This window comes from Oncorhynchus nerka, linkage group LG2 (genome assembly GCF_034236695.1).
Source record: "Oncorhynchus nerka isolate Pitt River linkage group LG2, Oner_Uvic_2.0, whole genome shotgun sequence".
Taxonomy (NCBI): Eukaryota; Metazoa; Chordata; class Actinopteri; order Salmoniformes; family Salmonidae; genus Oncorhynchus; species Oncorhynchus nerka.
The window spans coordinates 95,273,811-95,292,316 of record NC_088397.1 but is presented as its reverse complement, the minus strand read 5'-3'; the positions used below and the strand labels follow the sequence as shown (position 1 = coordinate 95,292,316).

Here is an 18,506-nt window from a genome sequence, read left to right as displayed (position 1 = left end):
CTCGGGAGGGAACAATATTCAATCACTACGTAAATTAAGAACGCAGCACATGTCAAGTCGTGTTCATCGTTTTTTTGTTGTTGAGATTCTTCAAAGTAGCCGCCCTTTTCCTTAATGATAGCTTGGCACACACCTGGCATTCTCTCAACCAGCTTCATGAGGTAGTCACTTGGAATGCATTTCAATTAACAGGTGTGCCTGTGGAATATTCTTCTAAACGTGTTTGAGCCAATCAGTTCTGTTGTGACATGGTAGGGGTGGTATACAGAAGATAGCCCTATTTGGTAAAAGACCAGGTCCATATTATGGCACGAACAGCTCAAATAAGTAAACAGAAACGACATTCCATCATTACTCTAACACAGTTCAAGAACTTTTAAAGTTTCTTTGAGTGCAGTCATAAAAACCATCCAGCACTATGATGAAACTGGCTCTCATGAGGACCGCCACAGGAAAGGAAGACCCAGAGTTACCTCTGCTGCAGAGGATAAGTTCATTAAAGATAACTGGCTCTCATGAGGACCGCCACAGGAAAGGAAGAACCAGAGTTACCTCTGCTGCAGAGGATTAGTTCATTAGAGATAACTGGCTCTCATGAGGGGACCGCCACAGGAAAGGAAGACCCAGAGTTACCTCTGCTGCAGAGGATAAGTTCATTAGAGATAACTGGCTCTCATGAGGACCGCCACAGGAAAGGCAGACCCAGAGTTACCTCTGCTGCAGAGGATTAGTTCATTAGAGATAACTGGCTCTCATGAGGACCGCCACAGGAAAGGAAGAGCCAGAGTTATTCTGCAGAGGATCAGTTCATTACAGTTACGCCATCCCATCTGGTTTGACAGCTTCACCCGTCAGGAACCACAGTGGGATCCCATCTGGTTTGCGCTTAGTGGGACTATCGTTTGTTTTTCAACAGGACAATGACCCAAAACACACCTCCAGAATGTGTAAGGGCTATTTGACCAAGGAGAGTGATGGAGTGTTGCATTAGATGACCTGGCCTCCACAATCACCCGACCTCAAACCAATTGAGATGGTTTGGGATGAGTTGGACTGCAGAGTGAAGGACAAGCAGCCAATAAGTGCTCAGTATATGTGGGAACTCATTTAAGACTGTTGGAAAAGCATTCCTCATGAATTTTGTTGAGAGAATGCCAAGAGGTGTGCAAAGCTGTCATCAAGGCAAAGGGTGGCTGCTTTATAGAATCTCAAATATAAAATATATATATATAAAAATAAAACCCTTTTTCTGGTTACTTCATGATTCCATATGTGTTATTTCATAGTTTTGATGTCTTTATTATTCTACAATGTAGAAAATAGTACAAATAAAGAAAAACCCTTGAATGTGTAGGTGTGTCCAAACGTTTGACTGTTACAAGACCTTAGAGCCTTCCGGAACCTCACACTGGTTCTTCAGCCACGTTGGGGAGAGGAATTCCTGCAGGTTTCCTGCAGAGGAGCCGAGCCACAGGTGCCCCAGTCTACAAAACTCAAGTCGTCATGGAGTATGCCTCCTTGTGCTTTTAAAGGGAATGTAAAATAAGTCTGTCCTGCTCCTCTCTTCTCCCCACACAGTCACTTCAGTTGATTTGGCTTTCCAGCCTACCTTAGTCATCCCTCACCCATCATAGCCTTGCCATTCCCAACCAATCAGAGCACTTGGAAATGTTCATCTGGACACTGCACCCGCCCACTCAGGTCGGAGTGTTTATCATCGTCGTCGTCCGAAGGGAGGAGACGCCATGTTTCTGACGACTTTTTATTGTCGACAGTAACACGGAAAGTCTGAATGATTACTTCCTGTTACCTTGATAACCTTCAGCCACATGTCCCACTGTATTGCCATTCTTTAATGTTAGACTTGCTGCTTTGCCTATTGTTTATCATGTGCACTATTATTAAGTATTGCGTTATTGCATTGGTTGCAAAGGTGGTTTCATGGTTGTATTGGTAAACATCTTTTGCATGCAGACGCTACCACAGCGTTTTCTATAGTGGTGTTTTATTGTGCTTCCATGGGAGAGTCATCCCAGAGTCATTCTAGAGTCATCCCAGAGTCATTCTAGAGTCATCCCAGTCATTCTAGAGTCATCCCAGTCATTCTAGAGTCATCCCAGAGTAATTCTAGAGTCATCCCAGAGTCATTCTAGTCATTCTAGAGTCATCCCAGAGTCATTCTAGAGTCATTCTAGAGTCATCCCAGAGTCATTCTAGAGTCATCCCAGTCATTCTAGAGTCATCCCAGAGTCATCCCAGTCATTCTAGTCATCCCAGAGTAATTCTAGAGTAATTCTAGAGTCATCCCAGAGTCATTCTAGAGTCATCCCAGTCATTATAGAGTCATCCCAGTCATTCTAGAGTCATCCCAGTCATTCTAGAGTCATCCCAGAGTAATTCTAGAGTCATCCCAGAGTCATTCTAGTCATTCTAGAGTCATCCCAGAGTCATTATAGAGTCATCCCAGCCATTCTAGTCATTCTAGAGTCATCCCAGAGGGTTCTAGAGTCATCCCAGAGTCATTCTAGAGTCATCCCAGAGGGTTCTAGAGTCATCCCAGAGTCATTCTAGACTCATCCCAGTCATTCTAGAGTCATCCCAGACGGTTCTTGGAGCTTGCTCATGTGAAGAGTAATTTACGACATTGTGGCGCCAGATCTGATAAGATCTCAGCCTGGCAGATTCTCACACAAGGCTGGAGAGAGGGTGCCATACACTTTGACCCTTTGTCATTCCAAGTAATTGGTTTGTCTCTGTCTCTCTGTCTGTCTCTCTCTCTCTCTCTCTCTCTCTCTCTCTTCTCTCTCTCTCTCTCTCTCTCTGTTTATAAGCCTTAATAAACATGTTGTAAGTGTAAAGCTATTTGTCATTTATTCATGAACATTTGTATATTGCATAGTTGCAAATGTGTGCATTTTCTTTTGTCTTTATAAAACCACAACGATAAGATTCCATGTCATTCAGATTACCACAGTAATAGAAACATCTAGAAACATCCTCAAATAGAAACAGCTGTGTGTGGTGGTGACTATCGAGAGTACAGGGATGAGCCTTAACATCGTGTTCTAACAGGACAGCAGTGGGCAGAACCAATCAGTTATAAGTATATAGCGGGTGAGGGAAGTCACAGCCTGGCCACTCAGACGGATGAGGGCATTCCAGCCAAACGTTTTGACGTGGTCCACCGAGATGGATTTAGTGACCAACAGTTGTTGGTTTTTTTACATGGTCTGTCTGTCATTTCTCCGGATTTAGCGACCAATAATTTTTTTTACAGAAGCTACTTCGGGATTTTGGCAATGAGACCCTTTATCTACCTCCCCAGAGTCTGATGATTTTGCGGATACTATTTTTCTCTGTGTCCTAGTATGAAGGAAGTTAGAGGTAGTTTCGCGAGCCAAAGCTAACTAGCGTTAGCCCAATGACTGGTAGTCTATGGGTATCTGCTAGCATGATGATTCCCAAAGTATCCCTTTTAAAACGTTCGTTTTGGTTTGACGAGGGAATGAGAGCACTGTCGTTGTGCAGTTTGACTGACAGCTGACAGGACATGTTGACATGTAGTATTTGGTTCGACATGGGGACTCGTGATTGGCTGTTTGAGAAAAAAAAATAGAAGAAACCTGCACACGTCTCTTGATAGTATCACTGCTTTTTAATAAGCTTTACTACTTCTTTTTTTCTCATTTTATTCAAACGTTACCAAGCGCCTGCAAAACAAACAAAAAAGATCATTCAGACGAGCGAGTGCCTTTTTAGAATTGCTGTTTAGAAGTGTGAAATGAGCGATCGTAATTCTGGAGGTAGAGTCGCCACGGTTAGATCAGTGACATCATTTACAATACTGAGTACAATTAAGGAACCAGGAACACTGAATACAGGAAACATTATTTATAGGCTGGCCAGAGAGAGAGAGAGAACGTATTTAACTCACACAGTAGAATCACTCCATAGATTGAGTAAAAGTTTAAGGTTACATAGTCTTAAAAACAGATATAATGATCATATTTACACATCTTGTAGTACAGCAAGAAATACATATCCACTTAGTAGAATACACACTGTGGTGTAACATGAAATAAAAGGTTTGTATACCCAACAAAACATTCAAGCAATACCAGGATGTCCACTATGTGTCTCCCACAGGTCCCCGGACCTGAGGTTGAGAAACATTGTGCTATGCCCCAATCCCAAACGGATCCTTACCACTTATTCACTTGTGGAGATCTGAGAGGATTTGATTTGTACAGTGGGGAGAACAAGTATTTGATACACTGCCGATTTTGCAGGTTTTCCTACTTACAAAGCATGTAGAGGTCTGTAATTTTTTTCTTTCAACTGTGAAAGAATCTAAAACAAAAATCCAGAAAATCACATTGTATGATTTCGTATGATCTCTGTAATTGCAAACAAATGTTTCTGTACCAAATATTAAGTTCTGCTTTTCTGATGTATCAAATACTTATATCATGCAATAAAATGCAAATAAATTACTTAAAAATCATACAATGTGATTTTCTGGATTTTTGTTTTAGATTCCGTCTCTCACAGTTGAAGTGTACCGATGATAAAAAAATTACAGACCTCTACATGATTTGTAAGTAGGAAAACCTGCAAAATCGGCAGTGTTTAAAATACTTGTTCTCCCCACTGTATAAGCAATATGGTGAAACTTCCACCTGACCCACAGGCGTCAAACTCATTGCACAGAAGACCGAGTGTCAGTGGGTTTTTGCTCTTCCCTGGTACTTGATTGATGAATTACGGTCACTAATTAGTAAGGAGCTCACCTCACCTGGTTGTCCAGGTCTTAGTAAGGAATTCCCCTCACCTGGTTGTCTAGGTCTCAGTAAGGAACTCCCCTCACCTGGTTGTCTAGGTCTCAGTAAGGAGCTCACCTCACCTGGTTGTCTAGGTCTTAGTAAGGAACTCCCCTCACCTGGTTGTCTAGGTCTCAGTAAGTAACTCCCCTCACCTGGTCATCTAGGTCTCACCTGGTTGTCTAGGTCTCAGTAAAGACCTCCCCTCACCTGGGTGTCTAGGTCTCACCTGGTTGTCTAGGTCTCAGTAAAGACCTCCCCTCACCTGGGTGTCTAGGTGTTAGAAAACTAAAACCTGCAGACACTAGACCCTCCATGAAATTAGTTTGACACCCCTGACCTAGCCTATCAGAGGGGCAAATTGGAGGTATAAGTAAATTGCTTTTCAAATCCTCTCAGATCTCCACAAATGTGTAGGGCGTAACGTCTAGGGGTCCATTTGGGATTGGGCCTAGGTCATTAAAACGACAATCAACTCTGTGAATCATCCTGAGTGTAAAGCTGCAGGTCTGTGGAAGAACAAAAACAGACATCAGAAAGGAAAAATGGTGCCCTAAAATAATTTCTCTAGAAATGTCAAATAGAAAACAAGGTACAGTGGGGCAAAAAAATATTTAGTCAGCCACCAATTGTGCAAGTTCTCCCACTTAAAAAGATGAGAGAGGCCTGTAATTGTCATTGCCCCACTGTATATTGTGTGAACTGTATCTGAACATTTTACTTGCCATCAATGTCCTTGCTTCCTCCGTCATTGTTTTCTCAATTCCTCACAGCTCATCTGAGGTCGTCTGAGGGAGGAATTGAGGAAACAAGGACGGAGGAAACATGGGGAGGAATCTCAATTGCACTTCCTTGATTCCTCACGTCTTCTCTCCTCACCTCCTTCTCATTGGTTCCCCTTTGACCTACCCCTCTGACCTTCTAATCCAATGGGTTTTGAGAAGGAGGCGAGGAGAGAGAATGCGAGGAATCAAGGGAAGTGCAATTGATTTTGACGGCTACTATTAAAGTTTTCAGTCACACACACTGGGAAGTCTTACCTGACCGGTGGTACTCCACCCTGGTGAGGAAGAGTCCTTCTGGGGGTGATGTGAGGTTGTGTGGGTAGGCCTGAGAGTCCTGGGCCTCCAGTAATTCCTTCACCCCAGAGACAGACATCTGTCCCTGGCCAACTGCCACCAGAGCCCCTGTCATCCTACGCACCTTTTAAAAAAAACAGAGGAGTAACACTGTCTGGGTTCACATGCACCGCCGATGCATAATAATCATTTTATTACCACGGTAACGACACCCCTGGCTGGCGCTGACGCTGGAATACACAACCTACCTGTTTGTAGAGGAAGGATCTGCTCTTAAAGGTAAGCTCCCAGAACTGAATATCTCTGCAAGAGGACAACAGACATTTAAAATATTGCAGACAGAGAGAGAGAGAGAGAGAGAGAGAGAGAGAGAAAAGAGAGAAAAGAGAGAGAAAGAGAGAGAGAGACAGAGACAGAAAGAGATAGGGAAAGAGATAGAGACAGAGAGAGACAGTAAAACAACACCAGTAATGACATCATCGTACCACAAGCCTGGAGGTGTGGTAACTGTTGTCTTGAGACATTGTGTCGACATCACAGCAACAATGTCTACCTCTGGACTGATTGTCGGGTGTGATACTGTATCTGATCTGATGGTCACAAGGATACAGGGCTCCTAATAATGGCTAAAGTGGGTTTAGACTAATGACCTATTTCAGTGGTTTCCAGTGTTAATCAGCAGGGAGAGAAATATGGTGTGTGTGTGTGTGTGTGTGTGTAAGCATTTAGTAATGGTGCCCATTCATTCATTATCTGATCTGCTTCCCGCTTGACCTGAATGCCAAGCGTCACGTCTGGAGGCAACCTGGCACCATCCCTACGGTGAAGCAGACTGGGGGCGAAGATTCACCTTCCAACAGGACAATAACCCCAAGCACACAGCCAAGACAATGCAGGAGTGGCTTTGGGACAAGTCTCTGAATGTCCTTGAGTGTCCCAGCCAGAGCCCGGACTTGAACCCGATCTAACATCTCTGGAGAGACCTGAAAATAGCTGTGCAGCGACGCTCCCCATCCAACCTGACAGAGCTGGAGAGGATCTGCAGAGAAGAATGGTAGAAACTCCCCAAATACAGGTGTGCCAAGCTTGTAGTGCCATACCCAAGGCCTCGAGGTTGTAATCGCTGCCAAAGGTGCTTCAACAAAGAACTGAGTAAAGGGTCTGAATACTTATGCGATATTTCCATACATTTTTTAAATATAAATTTGCACACATTTCCAAAAACACTGTTTTTGCTTTGTCACAATGGGGCTCTGTGTGTAGATTGATGAGAAAAAAGGATTTTAAAAATCATCAATTTTAGAATAAGGCTGTAACGTAACAAAATGTGGAAAAAGTCAAGGGGTCTGAACACTTTCAGAATGAGCTGAATCTGATCTGATGGTCACAAGGATATGGGGCTCCTAATAATGGCTAAAGTGGGTTTAATGACCTATTTCAGTGGTTTCCAGTGTTAAGAAATATGGTGTGTGTGTGTGTGTGTGTGTGTGTGTAAGCATTTAGTAATGGTGCCCATTCATTCATTATCTGATCTGCTTCCCGCTGGTTGCTGTGAGTCAATGTTTTTGACGTAATGTAAATGTCAGCAGCCAGCATCCTGTGTGTGTGTGTGTGTGTGTGTGTGTGTGTGTGTGTGTGTGTGTGTGTGTGTGTGTGTGTGTGCGTGCGTGTGCGTGTGTGTGCATGAATCTCCCCCATATTAGTCATAGAGCTGGGAGAATCTCCTCCCATATTAGTCATAGTGCTGGGAGAATCTCCCCCCATATTAGTCATAGAGCTGGGAGAATCTCCCCCCATATTAGTCATAGTGCTGGGAGAATCTCCCCCCATATTAGTCATAGTGCTGGGAGAATCTCCCCCCATATTAGTCATAGAGCTGGGAGAATCTCCTCCCATATTAGTCATAGAGCTGGGAGAATCTCCCCCATATTAGTCATAGTGCTGGGAGAATCTCCCCCCATATTAGTCATAGAGCTGGGAGAATCTCCTCCCATATTAGTCATAGTGCTGGGAGAATCTCCCCCCATATTAGTCATAGTGCTGGGAGAATCTCCCCCATATTAGTCATAGAGCTGGGAGAATCTCCTCCCATATTAGTCATAGAGCTGGGAGAATCTCCCCCCATATTAGTCATAGAGCTGGGAGAATCTCCTCCCATATTAGTCATAGTGCTGGGAGAATCTCCTCCCATATTAGTCATAGTGCTGGGAGAATCTCCCCCCATATTAGTCATAGTGCTGGGAGAATCTCCTTCCATATTAGTCATAGTGCTGGGAGAATCTCCCCCCATATTAGTCATAGTGCTGGGAGAATCTCCCCCCATATTAGTCATAGAGCTGGGAGAATCTCCTCCCATATTAGTCATAGAGCTGGGAGAATCTCCCCCCATATTAGTCATAGTGCTGGGAGAATCTCCCCCATATTAGTCATAGAGCTGGGAGAATCTCCCCCCATATTAGTCATAGTGCTGGGAGAATCTCCCCCCATATTAGTCATAGTGCTGGGAGAATCTCCCCCCATATTAGTCATAGAGCTGGGAGAATCTCCCCCATATTAGTCATAGTGCTGGGAGAATCTCCCCCCATATTAGTCATAGTGCTGGGAGAATCTCCCCCCATATTAGTCATAGTGCTGGGAGAATCTCCCCCATATTAGTCATAGTGCTGGGAGAATCTCCTCCCATATTAGTCATAGAGCTGGGAGAATCTCCCCCATATTAGTCATAGAGCTGGGAGAATCTCCCCCCATATTAGTCATAATGCTGGGAGAATCTCCTCCCATATTAGTCATAGTGCTGGGAGAATCTCCCCCCATATTAGTCATAGTGCTGGGAGAATCTCCCCCCATATTAGTCATAGTGCTGGGAGAATCTCCCCCATATTAGTCATAGAGCTGGGAGAATCTCCCCCCATATTAGTCATAGTGCTGGGAGAATCTCCCCCCATATTAGTCATAGTGCTGGGAGATTCTCCCCCATATTAGTCATAGTGCTGGGAGAATCTCCCCCATATTAGTCATAGTGCTGGGAGAATCTCCCCCCATATTAGTCATAGTGCTGGGAGAATCTCCCCCCATATTAGTCATAGTGCTGGGAGAATCTCCCCCATATTAGTCATAGAGCTGGGAGAATCTCCCCCCATATTAGTCATAGTGCTGGGAGAATCTCCCCCCATATTAGTCATAGTACTGGGAGAATCTCCCCCCATATTAGTCATAGAGCTGGGAGAATCTCCCCCCATATTAGTCATAGTGCTGGGAGAATCTCCCCCCATATTAGTCATAGAGCTGGGAGAATCTCCCCCCATATTAGTCATAGAGCTGGGAGAATCTCCCCCCATATTAGTCATAGTGCTGGGAGAATCTCCCCCCATATTAGTCATAGTGCTGGGAGAATCTCCCCCCAAATTAGTCATAGTGCTGGGAGAATCTCCCCCCATATTAGTCATAGTGCTGGGAAATGCCAGGGACCTCACAATGTAATATTATCACGATACTTAGGTGCCGATACAATATGTATTGCAATACTCACGATTCAATATGTATTACGATACAAATACTGTACTTTTATTGTGATTCGATGTTTCAAACATATTGCTTGTGAGAAAATCCCCCCCATATTTAAACATTTAACATTTACATTTAAGTCATTTAGCAGACGCTCTTATCCAGAGCGACTTACAAATTGGAACATTCTTTTAAAAAAGAAGATAGAGAATAAGCCGTGAAGGGAAATACTGGAGGTACAGCCGACTGCCTCAAAATAAATAACGTGATATTGTCAAAATGATTTACGATATATCGTCAAAGATATGCGACTGTATCGATTTTTATTATTTTTCTCACCCCCACATCACGAATTACTCATTGGCTTAATCGTCCTAGACTACCAACCAATCATCTCCCCCACGTGTCTTGGGCACCTCGTGTCCAGCATCAGCAGCTGAGCTGACTCCATACTGACACGGGGCAGAGCAGACAGACAGTTGCTGCTTCATTAAAACGTGTTCATTGTGATGATATAATGTTACTACAGTAGTTAGCTAGCTACCTTTTCATTGAAGGATCATTGTATTTAGTGTTGCACAAGCTGGTTAGTGTGATATAATGTCACTGCGGTAGTTAGCTAGCTACCTTTTCATTGAAGGATCATTGTATTTAGTGTTGCACAAGCTGGTTAGTGTGATATAATGTCACTGCGGTAGTTAGCTAGCTACCTTAGCTGGTTAGCTTCTCTTTATTATGAAGTGGCTGTTTCTGGCTTAGAGATATAATGGAGTGTTGGTGTACATTATCAAACGTCAGAAATACCTCTCCTTCCACCACTAAACTACTTAGCTAGATGCACAATTGCGGGACTAAGACCTTCTCGGGCAAAACGTCAAAAATGAATAACAGATTTTCTTGAGTGATTGAGGAAAACAAGATGGAGGGCGAAGTGTTGTTGTTGTTGCTAGGTAACACGCTGAGATTCATGGGAAGAAGCTGCCAAGGGAATCGATTGGCTAAAATGAACTATTTTACTCAATTGGTCACCCATCAGATTAGGGTAGTGTCACTGCAACCTTAAAGGTCCTAAATTATGTCACCATTGCCCTTGATTCTAAGCAATGTTGTGTTGCTATTTTTATTGACTTGGCCAAAGCTTTTGATACGGTAGACCAGATATTCCCAAACTGGGGAACGCGCGATGCCGCCGGGGGTACTCCAAATACAAATGTGATTCACATTTGAAAGAAAAATAATAAATTCTTCATATTTTCAAACCATTTATATTTTCCTACCTGCTGCATTTGGGGCTGCTGGTAGCCTAGTGAACGAAAGGTTGCAAGATCAAATCCCAGAGCTGATAAAAAATCTGTCGTTCTGCCCCTGAACAAGCAGTTAACCCACTGTTCCTAGGCCATCATTGTAAATAAGAATTTGTTCTTAACTGACTTGCCTTGTTAAATAAAGGTTACAAATAAAAAGTAGCCTCGTTTCCCTGCCAGAAATCAAATGAAACCATCTCGTGTTCAGCAAAATAACACAGTACAGGTAGCCTCGTCAAATAATGAACATCCAATCACATTAACTGTTACTCTCTCCGCGGGAATTATGTAACTGCTACTCATTCCGTTTGCTGGAAAATGGATAAATAAAAAAGTAGAGCTGGTATGAGTCCATAGAGACACATACTACCAGCTCTACTGGTAGGACTGTTACTACCAGCTCTACTGGTAGGACTGTTACTACCAGCTCTACTGGTAGGACTGCTACTACCAGCTCTACTGGTAGGACTGTTACTACCAGCTCTACTGGTAGGACTGTTACTACCAGCTCTACTGGTAGGACTGCTACTACCAGCTCTACTGGTAGGACTGCTACGACCAGCTCTACTGGTAGCTCTACTGGTAGGACTGTTACTACCAGCTCTACTGGTAGGACTGTTACTACCAGCTCTACTGGTAGGACTGCTACTACCAGCTCTACTGGTAGGACTGCTACTACCAGCTCTACTGGTAGGACTGCTTCTACTGGTAGGACTGCTACTACCAGCTCTACTGGTAGGACTGCTACTACCAGCTCTACTGGTAGGACTGCTTCTACTGGTAGGACTGCTACTACCAGCTCTACTGGTAGGACTGCTACTACCAGCTCTACTGGTAGTACTGCTACTACCAGCTCTACTGGTAGGACTGCTACTACCAGCTCTACTGGTAGGACTGCTTCTACTGGTAGGACTGCTACTACCAGCTCTACTGGTAGGACTGCTACTACCAGCTCTACTGGTAGGACTGTTACTACCAGCTCTACTGGTAGGACTGCTTCTACTGGTAGGACTGCTACTACCAGCTCTACTGGTAGGACTGTTACTACCAGCTCTACTGGTAGGACTGCTACTACCAGCTCTACTGGTAGGACTGCTACTACCAGCTCTATTGGTAGTACTGCTACTACCAGCTCTACTGGTAGTACTGCTACTACCAGCTCTACTGGTACGACTGCTACTACCAGCTCTACTGGTACGACTGCTACTACCAGCTCTACTGGTAGGACTGCTACTACCAGCTCTACTGGTAGGACTGTTACTACCAGCTCTACTCGTAGGACTGCTACTACCAGCTCTACTGGTAGGACTGCTACTACCAGCTCTACTGGTAGGACTGTTACTACCAGCTCTACTGGTAGGACTGTTACTACCAGCTCTACTTGTAGGACTGCTACTACCAGCTCTACTGGTAGGACTGCTCTACGGGTAGGACTGCTACTACCAGCTCTACTGGTAGGACTGCTACTACCAGGCTCTACTGGTAGTACTGCTACTACCAGCTCTACTGGTAGGACTGCTACTACCAACTCTACTGGTAGGACTGCTCTACTGGTAGGACTGCTCTACTGGTAGGACTGCTACTACCAGCTCTACTGGTAGGACTGCTACTACCAGCTCTACTTGTAGGACTGCTACTACCAGCTCTACTGGTAGGACTGCTCTACTGGTAGGACTGCTACTACCAGTTCTACTGGTAGGACTGCTACTACCAGCTCTACTGGTAGGACTGCTCTACTGGTAGGACTGCTACTACCAGTTCTACTGGTAGGACTTCTACCACCAGCTCTACTGGTAGGACTGCTACTACCAGCTCTACTGGTAGGACTGCTACTACCAGTTCTACTGGTAGGACTGCTACTACCAGCTCTACTGGTAGGACTGCTACTACCAGTTCTACTGGTAGGACTGCTACTGCCATCAGTACTACACCTGTCGACGACACAAGTTTTTCTGCTTCCACGAGCACATCCAATGCTAACATCAGTAATTCTATATTTGTTGTTAGCCCAGCTAGCATGGACACTGACAGTTGTGAATCTGATGCAGCCGAAGAGCTACTGTCCCCTTACCCAGGAAAGCACCAAGCTACTGTCCCCTTACCCGGGAAAGCACCGAACAACAGACAGGGTCGTTGGACCATCGAAGAGGGGTTCACTTATACTGGGAGTAGTGCCTTTCCTCAGCCACAGTGTGTTATATGTGCAAAAGTACTATCTCACAACTCTATGAAACCTTCACTCTTGCGCAGACATTTAGAAACAAAACATGTCAATTTGAAAAATAAGCCACAGGAGTTTTTTGAGCAAGAATAAAGATGACTGTCAAGTAGTAAGACCTGTATAAAAGCAACAGATACCATTGATAATAAGGGGCTAGAAGCGTCTTATATGGTGAGCTACCGAGTGGCTAGGACAGGCAAGCCCCATACTATTGTGGAGGACTTAATTATTCCTTCTGCCGCGGATATGGCTGGGACAATGCTGGGGGAAAAGGCCAAAAAACTATACAGACAATGTCTCCATCAAACAACACTGTTTCACGACGCATCAGTGACATGGCAGGAGATGTTTTGAAACAATTACTGCTTCGCATACAAGCCAGTGAATTCTATGTGTTACAGCTGGATGAGTCAACAGACGAGGCGGGCCTGGCACAGCTCCTGGTATATGTCTGTTACAGCTGGATGAGTCAACAGACGAGGCGGGCCTGGCACAGCTCCTGGTATATGTCTGTTACGTTTATGGGGGGGGGGGGTCAATTAAGGAAGACATCCTCTTCTGCAAACCACTGGAAACCAGGACAACATGAGAGGATATTTGTTAAAGTACTGGACAGCTTTGTGACATCAAATTCACTTTGGTGGTCAAGATGTGTTGGTGTCTGTACTGATGGCGCAAAAGCTGGAGTTTGAATGTTTGATGGGGTACGGGACTATAAAAAGTTTGGGAACCACTGGAATAGGGAATATAATAGGGGATAAGGGATAGAATAGGGAATAGACACAGTGTCCATGTTGTAAATGATATTACTAATGCCCTAGATAATAGAAAGTACTGTGCCACCTTGTTCATAGATTTATCGAAAGCTTTTGACACTGTAGACCATGCAATACTTTTGGGTAAGCTGTCGTCAATACGACTGGGACTGGATGCCTGTCGTTGGTTTCATGACTATCTAAACTTTCTATCCTTTAGATTCTAAAGGATAGAAGTCCGGCTGTTAGAGTCGACGGTATCCAGTCGGAGCCATTGGAGTTGGTTAAAGGGGGTTCCACAAGGTTCTATACTTGGTCCATTACTGTTCACTCTCTACATAAACAATATCGGTGATGAGATAAGAAAGTGTCAAATGTATATGCTGATGACACTGTCATGTACTCTATCGCTTCAACGGCTGACCAAGCATAATCACTATTGGAGACAGATTTTAAGATAATACAAGGGTATTTTATACAGCTGAAACTTGTTTTAAATGCAAAGAAAACACATTTTATGATTTTGTAATAGGTTCAAAAAGTTGGTTGAAAAAAAAAAAGAAAAAAAAAAAGCTTAGATGGTTCTCTAATTAACCAGGTCTCTGCATATAAATACTTAGGGACATGTTTGGATGATAAACAGTCTTTTAAAATGCATATTAATGAACTTTGTAAACAGCTAAAAATCAAGCTAGGCTTCCTCTATAGAAACAGGACATGTTTGTCCTCTACAAATAGAAGACACATTGTGCAAGCTACTTTTATGTCTGTTATAGTTTATGGGGATATTATTTACATGCATGCTTCGGCATCAACACTTAAATCGCTGGATGCTACTTATCATTGCGCACTTAGGTTTATTACGGGTCCTAGCTACAGAACTCACCACTGTGTTTTATATCATAATGTGGGTTGGACTTCGCTGTCCGTGAGACGAGAACAACATGCTCTCGTGTTTGTCTATAAAGCACTTCTGAATAAGCTACCTTCTTATTTACCATCACTCATCAACATTATAATTATAATTCCTGAAACCAGGTCTCAAGCATGGATTACACTTGAGGCCCATGCGGTTTCCACAGAGTTGGGTATGGCTGCCTTTTCCTGTTACGCTCCTTGCTTATGGAATAAGCCTGCAGACTAAACTGAAACCTGAGACTGTTGTCCCCCTGTCGCTCATTTTAAATATTTATTGGAGGATTTTTATTTTTGTATTGCTTGTAACTGTTTTGGGTAATGCAAGTTCTTGTGCTGTTCGGGGAATAACCTGTTAGGGGAATAACCTGCTAGGGGAATAACCTGCTAGGGGAATAACATGTTAGGAATAACCTGTTAGGGGAATAACCTGTTAGCAATAACCTGTTAAAGGAATAACCTGTTAGGCGAATAACCTGTTAGGGGAATAACCTGTTAGGAATAACATGTTAGGGGAATAACATGTTAGGAATAACCTGCTAGAGGAATAACCTGCTAGGGGAATAACCTGTTAGGAATAACATGTTAGGGGAATAACCTGTTAGGGGAATAACCTGTTAGGAATAACCTGTTAGGGGAATAACCTGTTAGGAATAACCTGCTAGAGGAATAACCAATAACCTGTTAGGGGAATAACCTGTTAGGGGAATAACCTGTTAGGAATAACATGTTAGGGGAATAACCTGTTAGGGGAATAACCTGTTAGGGGAATAACCTGTTAGGAATAACCTGTTAGGGGAATAACCTGTTAGGGGAATAACCTGTTAGGGGAATAACATGTTAGGGGAATAACCTGTTAGGGGAATAACCTGTTAGGGGAATAACCTGTTAGCAATAACCTGTTAAAGGAATAACCTGTTAGGCGAATAACCTGTTAGGGGAATAACCTGTTAGGAATAACATGTTAGGGGAATAACATGTTAGGAATAACCTGCTAGAGGAATAACCTGCTAGGGGAATAACCTGTTAGGAATAACATGTTAGGGGAATAACCTGTTAGGGGAATAACCTGTTAGGAATAACCTGTTAGGGGAATAACCTGTTAGGGGAATAACCTGTTAGGAATAACCTGCTAGAGGAATAACCAATAACCTGTTAGGGGAATAACCTGTTAGGGGAATAACCTGTTAGGGGAATAACCTGTTAGGAATAACATGTTAGGGGAATAACCTGTTAGGGGAATAACCTGTTAGGGGAATAACCTGTTAGGGGAATAACCTGTTAGGAATAACATGTTAGGGGAATAACCTGTTAGGGGAATAACCTGTTAGGGGAATAACATGTTAGGGGAATAACCTGTTAGGGGAATAACCTGTTAGGGGAATAACCTGTGTGTAAATGTAACAATCTCCTGCTGTATTTGTTTGTGTTATCTGTGATCGTTTTGTCTTGTCTATAGTTTAAATGTAATCTGTTGCTGTATATTTTTATTGTGTTATCTATGATCGTTTTGTGTAGTTTCTTAATCATTGTACCTCAACTGTATGTGTAAACATGTGTACGCAGGGCCCAGCTGTAAAAGAGACCTTGGTCTCAGTCTGTGTTCCTTGTTGGAATAAAGGTATAAAAAAAGGGGATATAATATGGAATAGGCAATAGGGAATAGGGGATAGAATAGGGAATAGGGAATAGAATAGGGAATAGGGAATAGAATAGGGGATAGAATAGGGGATAGGGAATAGAATAGGGAATAGGGAATCATTGTAGGTGCTACACTGTGAGAACTGGGTCACATGTAAATGAATGTGAATGCTGCTGTGCTGTCTGATGATGACGTGTAAGGGGTTAGTGGTTAGGTTTAGGAGTTAGGTTTATGGTTTGGGTTAAGTTTCATGTTAGGGTTCGGGAAAATAGGATTTTCAATGGAAATTAATTTTGGGTCCCCAAGAGGATAGAAGAACATAATGTGTGTTTTATAACATGTTGACGTGGCAAACTGAACACTGCCAAATTGAATGGGAACAGGAATACCATTTAGAGTAGGTTTTATGCCAAAACTATTTCTCAATATTACAAGAACAGAATAAAGAACAGAAAGCATTTGTTTCACATGAGGGGTTAGACTGGTGTCTGTGCTTGTGTCCGTATCGGACTTTGTGTTACTGTGGAAAGTGAACATAAAACAAAAAAATGTAGAACATCCGACGACATTATAGAACAGCAACAACATTCTAGAACCGCAACAACATTCTAGACCAGCAACAACATTCTAGACCCGCAACAACATTCTAGACCAGCAACAACATTCTAGACCAGCAACAACATTCTAGACCCGCAACAACATTCTAGACCAGCAACAACATTCTAGACCCGCAACAACATTCTAGACCAGCAACAACATTCTAGACCCGCAACAACATTCTAGAACCGCAACAACATTCTAGACCAGCAACACCATTCTAGACCCGCAACAACATTCTAGACCAGCAACAACATTCTAGACCCGCAACAACATTCTAGAACCGCAACAACATTCTAGACCAGCAACAACATTCTAGACCCGCAACAACATTCTAGACCAGCAACAACATTCTAGACCCGCAACAACATTCTAGAACCACAACAACATTCTAGAACAGCAACAACATTCTAGAACAGCAACGACATTATAGAACAGCAACAACATTATAGAACAGCAACATTATAGAACCGCAACAACATTATAGAACAGCAACAACATTCTAGAACAGCAACAACATTATAGAACCGCAACAACATTCTAGAACAGCAACGACATTCTAGAAGCTCTCCTCCTCTGGAACTCCTCTGATCGTTGTGTAATCTCCTCCTGTCCTGTCCTGACCTGTCTCTCCAGTGCTCTTCATACTCTCCTACCACTACTCTATATCAGTGTACACCACCATACTAAAAGTGCGGCGAAAGCTTTGGGCTTATCAATAATTCACAAGCAGGCTTCTCCTGTTTCTTATTATAGGGACCTTTATGAAATACACTACATGGCCAACATGATATAAACACTCCTTCAACACCCGTTGCTGATAGGTGTATAAAAATCGAGCACACAGCCAATACTTTTAAAAATAAAGTAAAAGAATGATTTGCCCATATGAATGTACCCTACGACGTCACTGCAGTGATGAGACAGACGTTCTTCTTCTTTTGTTTACATGTTTTATTATCTCTCCGTCAAACTGTGTTCAACCGTGTTGGATCTTGTTTCACGAGGACCACAATGGAAATAAGTCCCAGACTTTAATGTATTTTATCTTCAATGATTTGGAAGTGGTAGACCACACCAGCTGACAGAACAGGGCCGCCGACTGTTGCATCACTCACTACAGAACAGGACAACTGTTGCATCACTCACTACAGAACAGGACCGCAGACTGTCACATCACTCACTACAGAACAGGACCGCCGACTGTTGCATCACTCACTACAGAACAGGACCGCCGACTGTTGCATCACTCACTACAGAACAGGACCGCCGACTGTCACATCACTCACTACAGAACAGGACCGCCGACATCACTCACTACAGATCACTCACTACAGAACAGGACCGCCGACTGTTACATCACTCACTACAGAACAGGATCACATCACTCACTACAGAACAGGACCACCGACTGTTATCATCACTCACTACAGAACAGGACCGCCGACTGTTACATCACTCACTACAGAACAGGACCGCCGACTGTTGCATCACTCACTACAGAACAGGACCGCCGACTGTTGCATCACTCACTACAGAACAGGACCGCCGACTGTTGCATCACTCACTACAGAACAGGACCGCCGACTGTTGCATCACTCACTACAGAACAGGACAGCATCACTCACTACAGAACAGGACGAATGTTGCATCACTCACTACACAACAG

At 43.4% G+C, this 18,506-nt stretch overlaps 1 protein-coding gene across 5 annotated transcripts in view; it reads right to left on the bottom strand.

The window, feature by feature from the left end:
* Positions 1–3,631: 3,631 nt before the first annotated feature.
* The window catches only part of pusl1 (pseudouridine synthase like 1), an 83,295-nt gene continuing 68,420 nt past the window's right edge, over positions 3,632–18,506 (bottom strand). For 2 of the 5 annotated variants that reach the window (XM_065004426.1, XM_065004464.1), the window contains 3 exons: positions 6,148–6,202; positions 5,861–6,023; positions 4,312–5,329 (listed from right to left, as the gene is read on the bottom strand). In XM_065004426.1, coding sequence (XP_064860498.1) covers positions 5,292–5,329; positions 5,861–6,023; positions 6,148–6,202 — 256 coding nt within the window. In that variant the 3' untranslated portion in view covers positions 4,312–5,291. The other 3 variants (XM_065004444.1, XM_065004453.1, XM_065004435.1) reach the window with 3 other exon arrangements.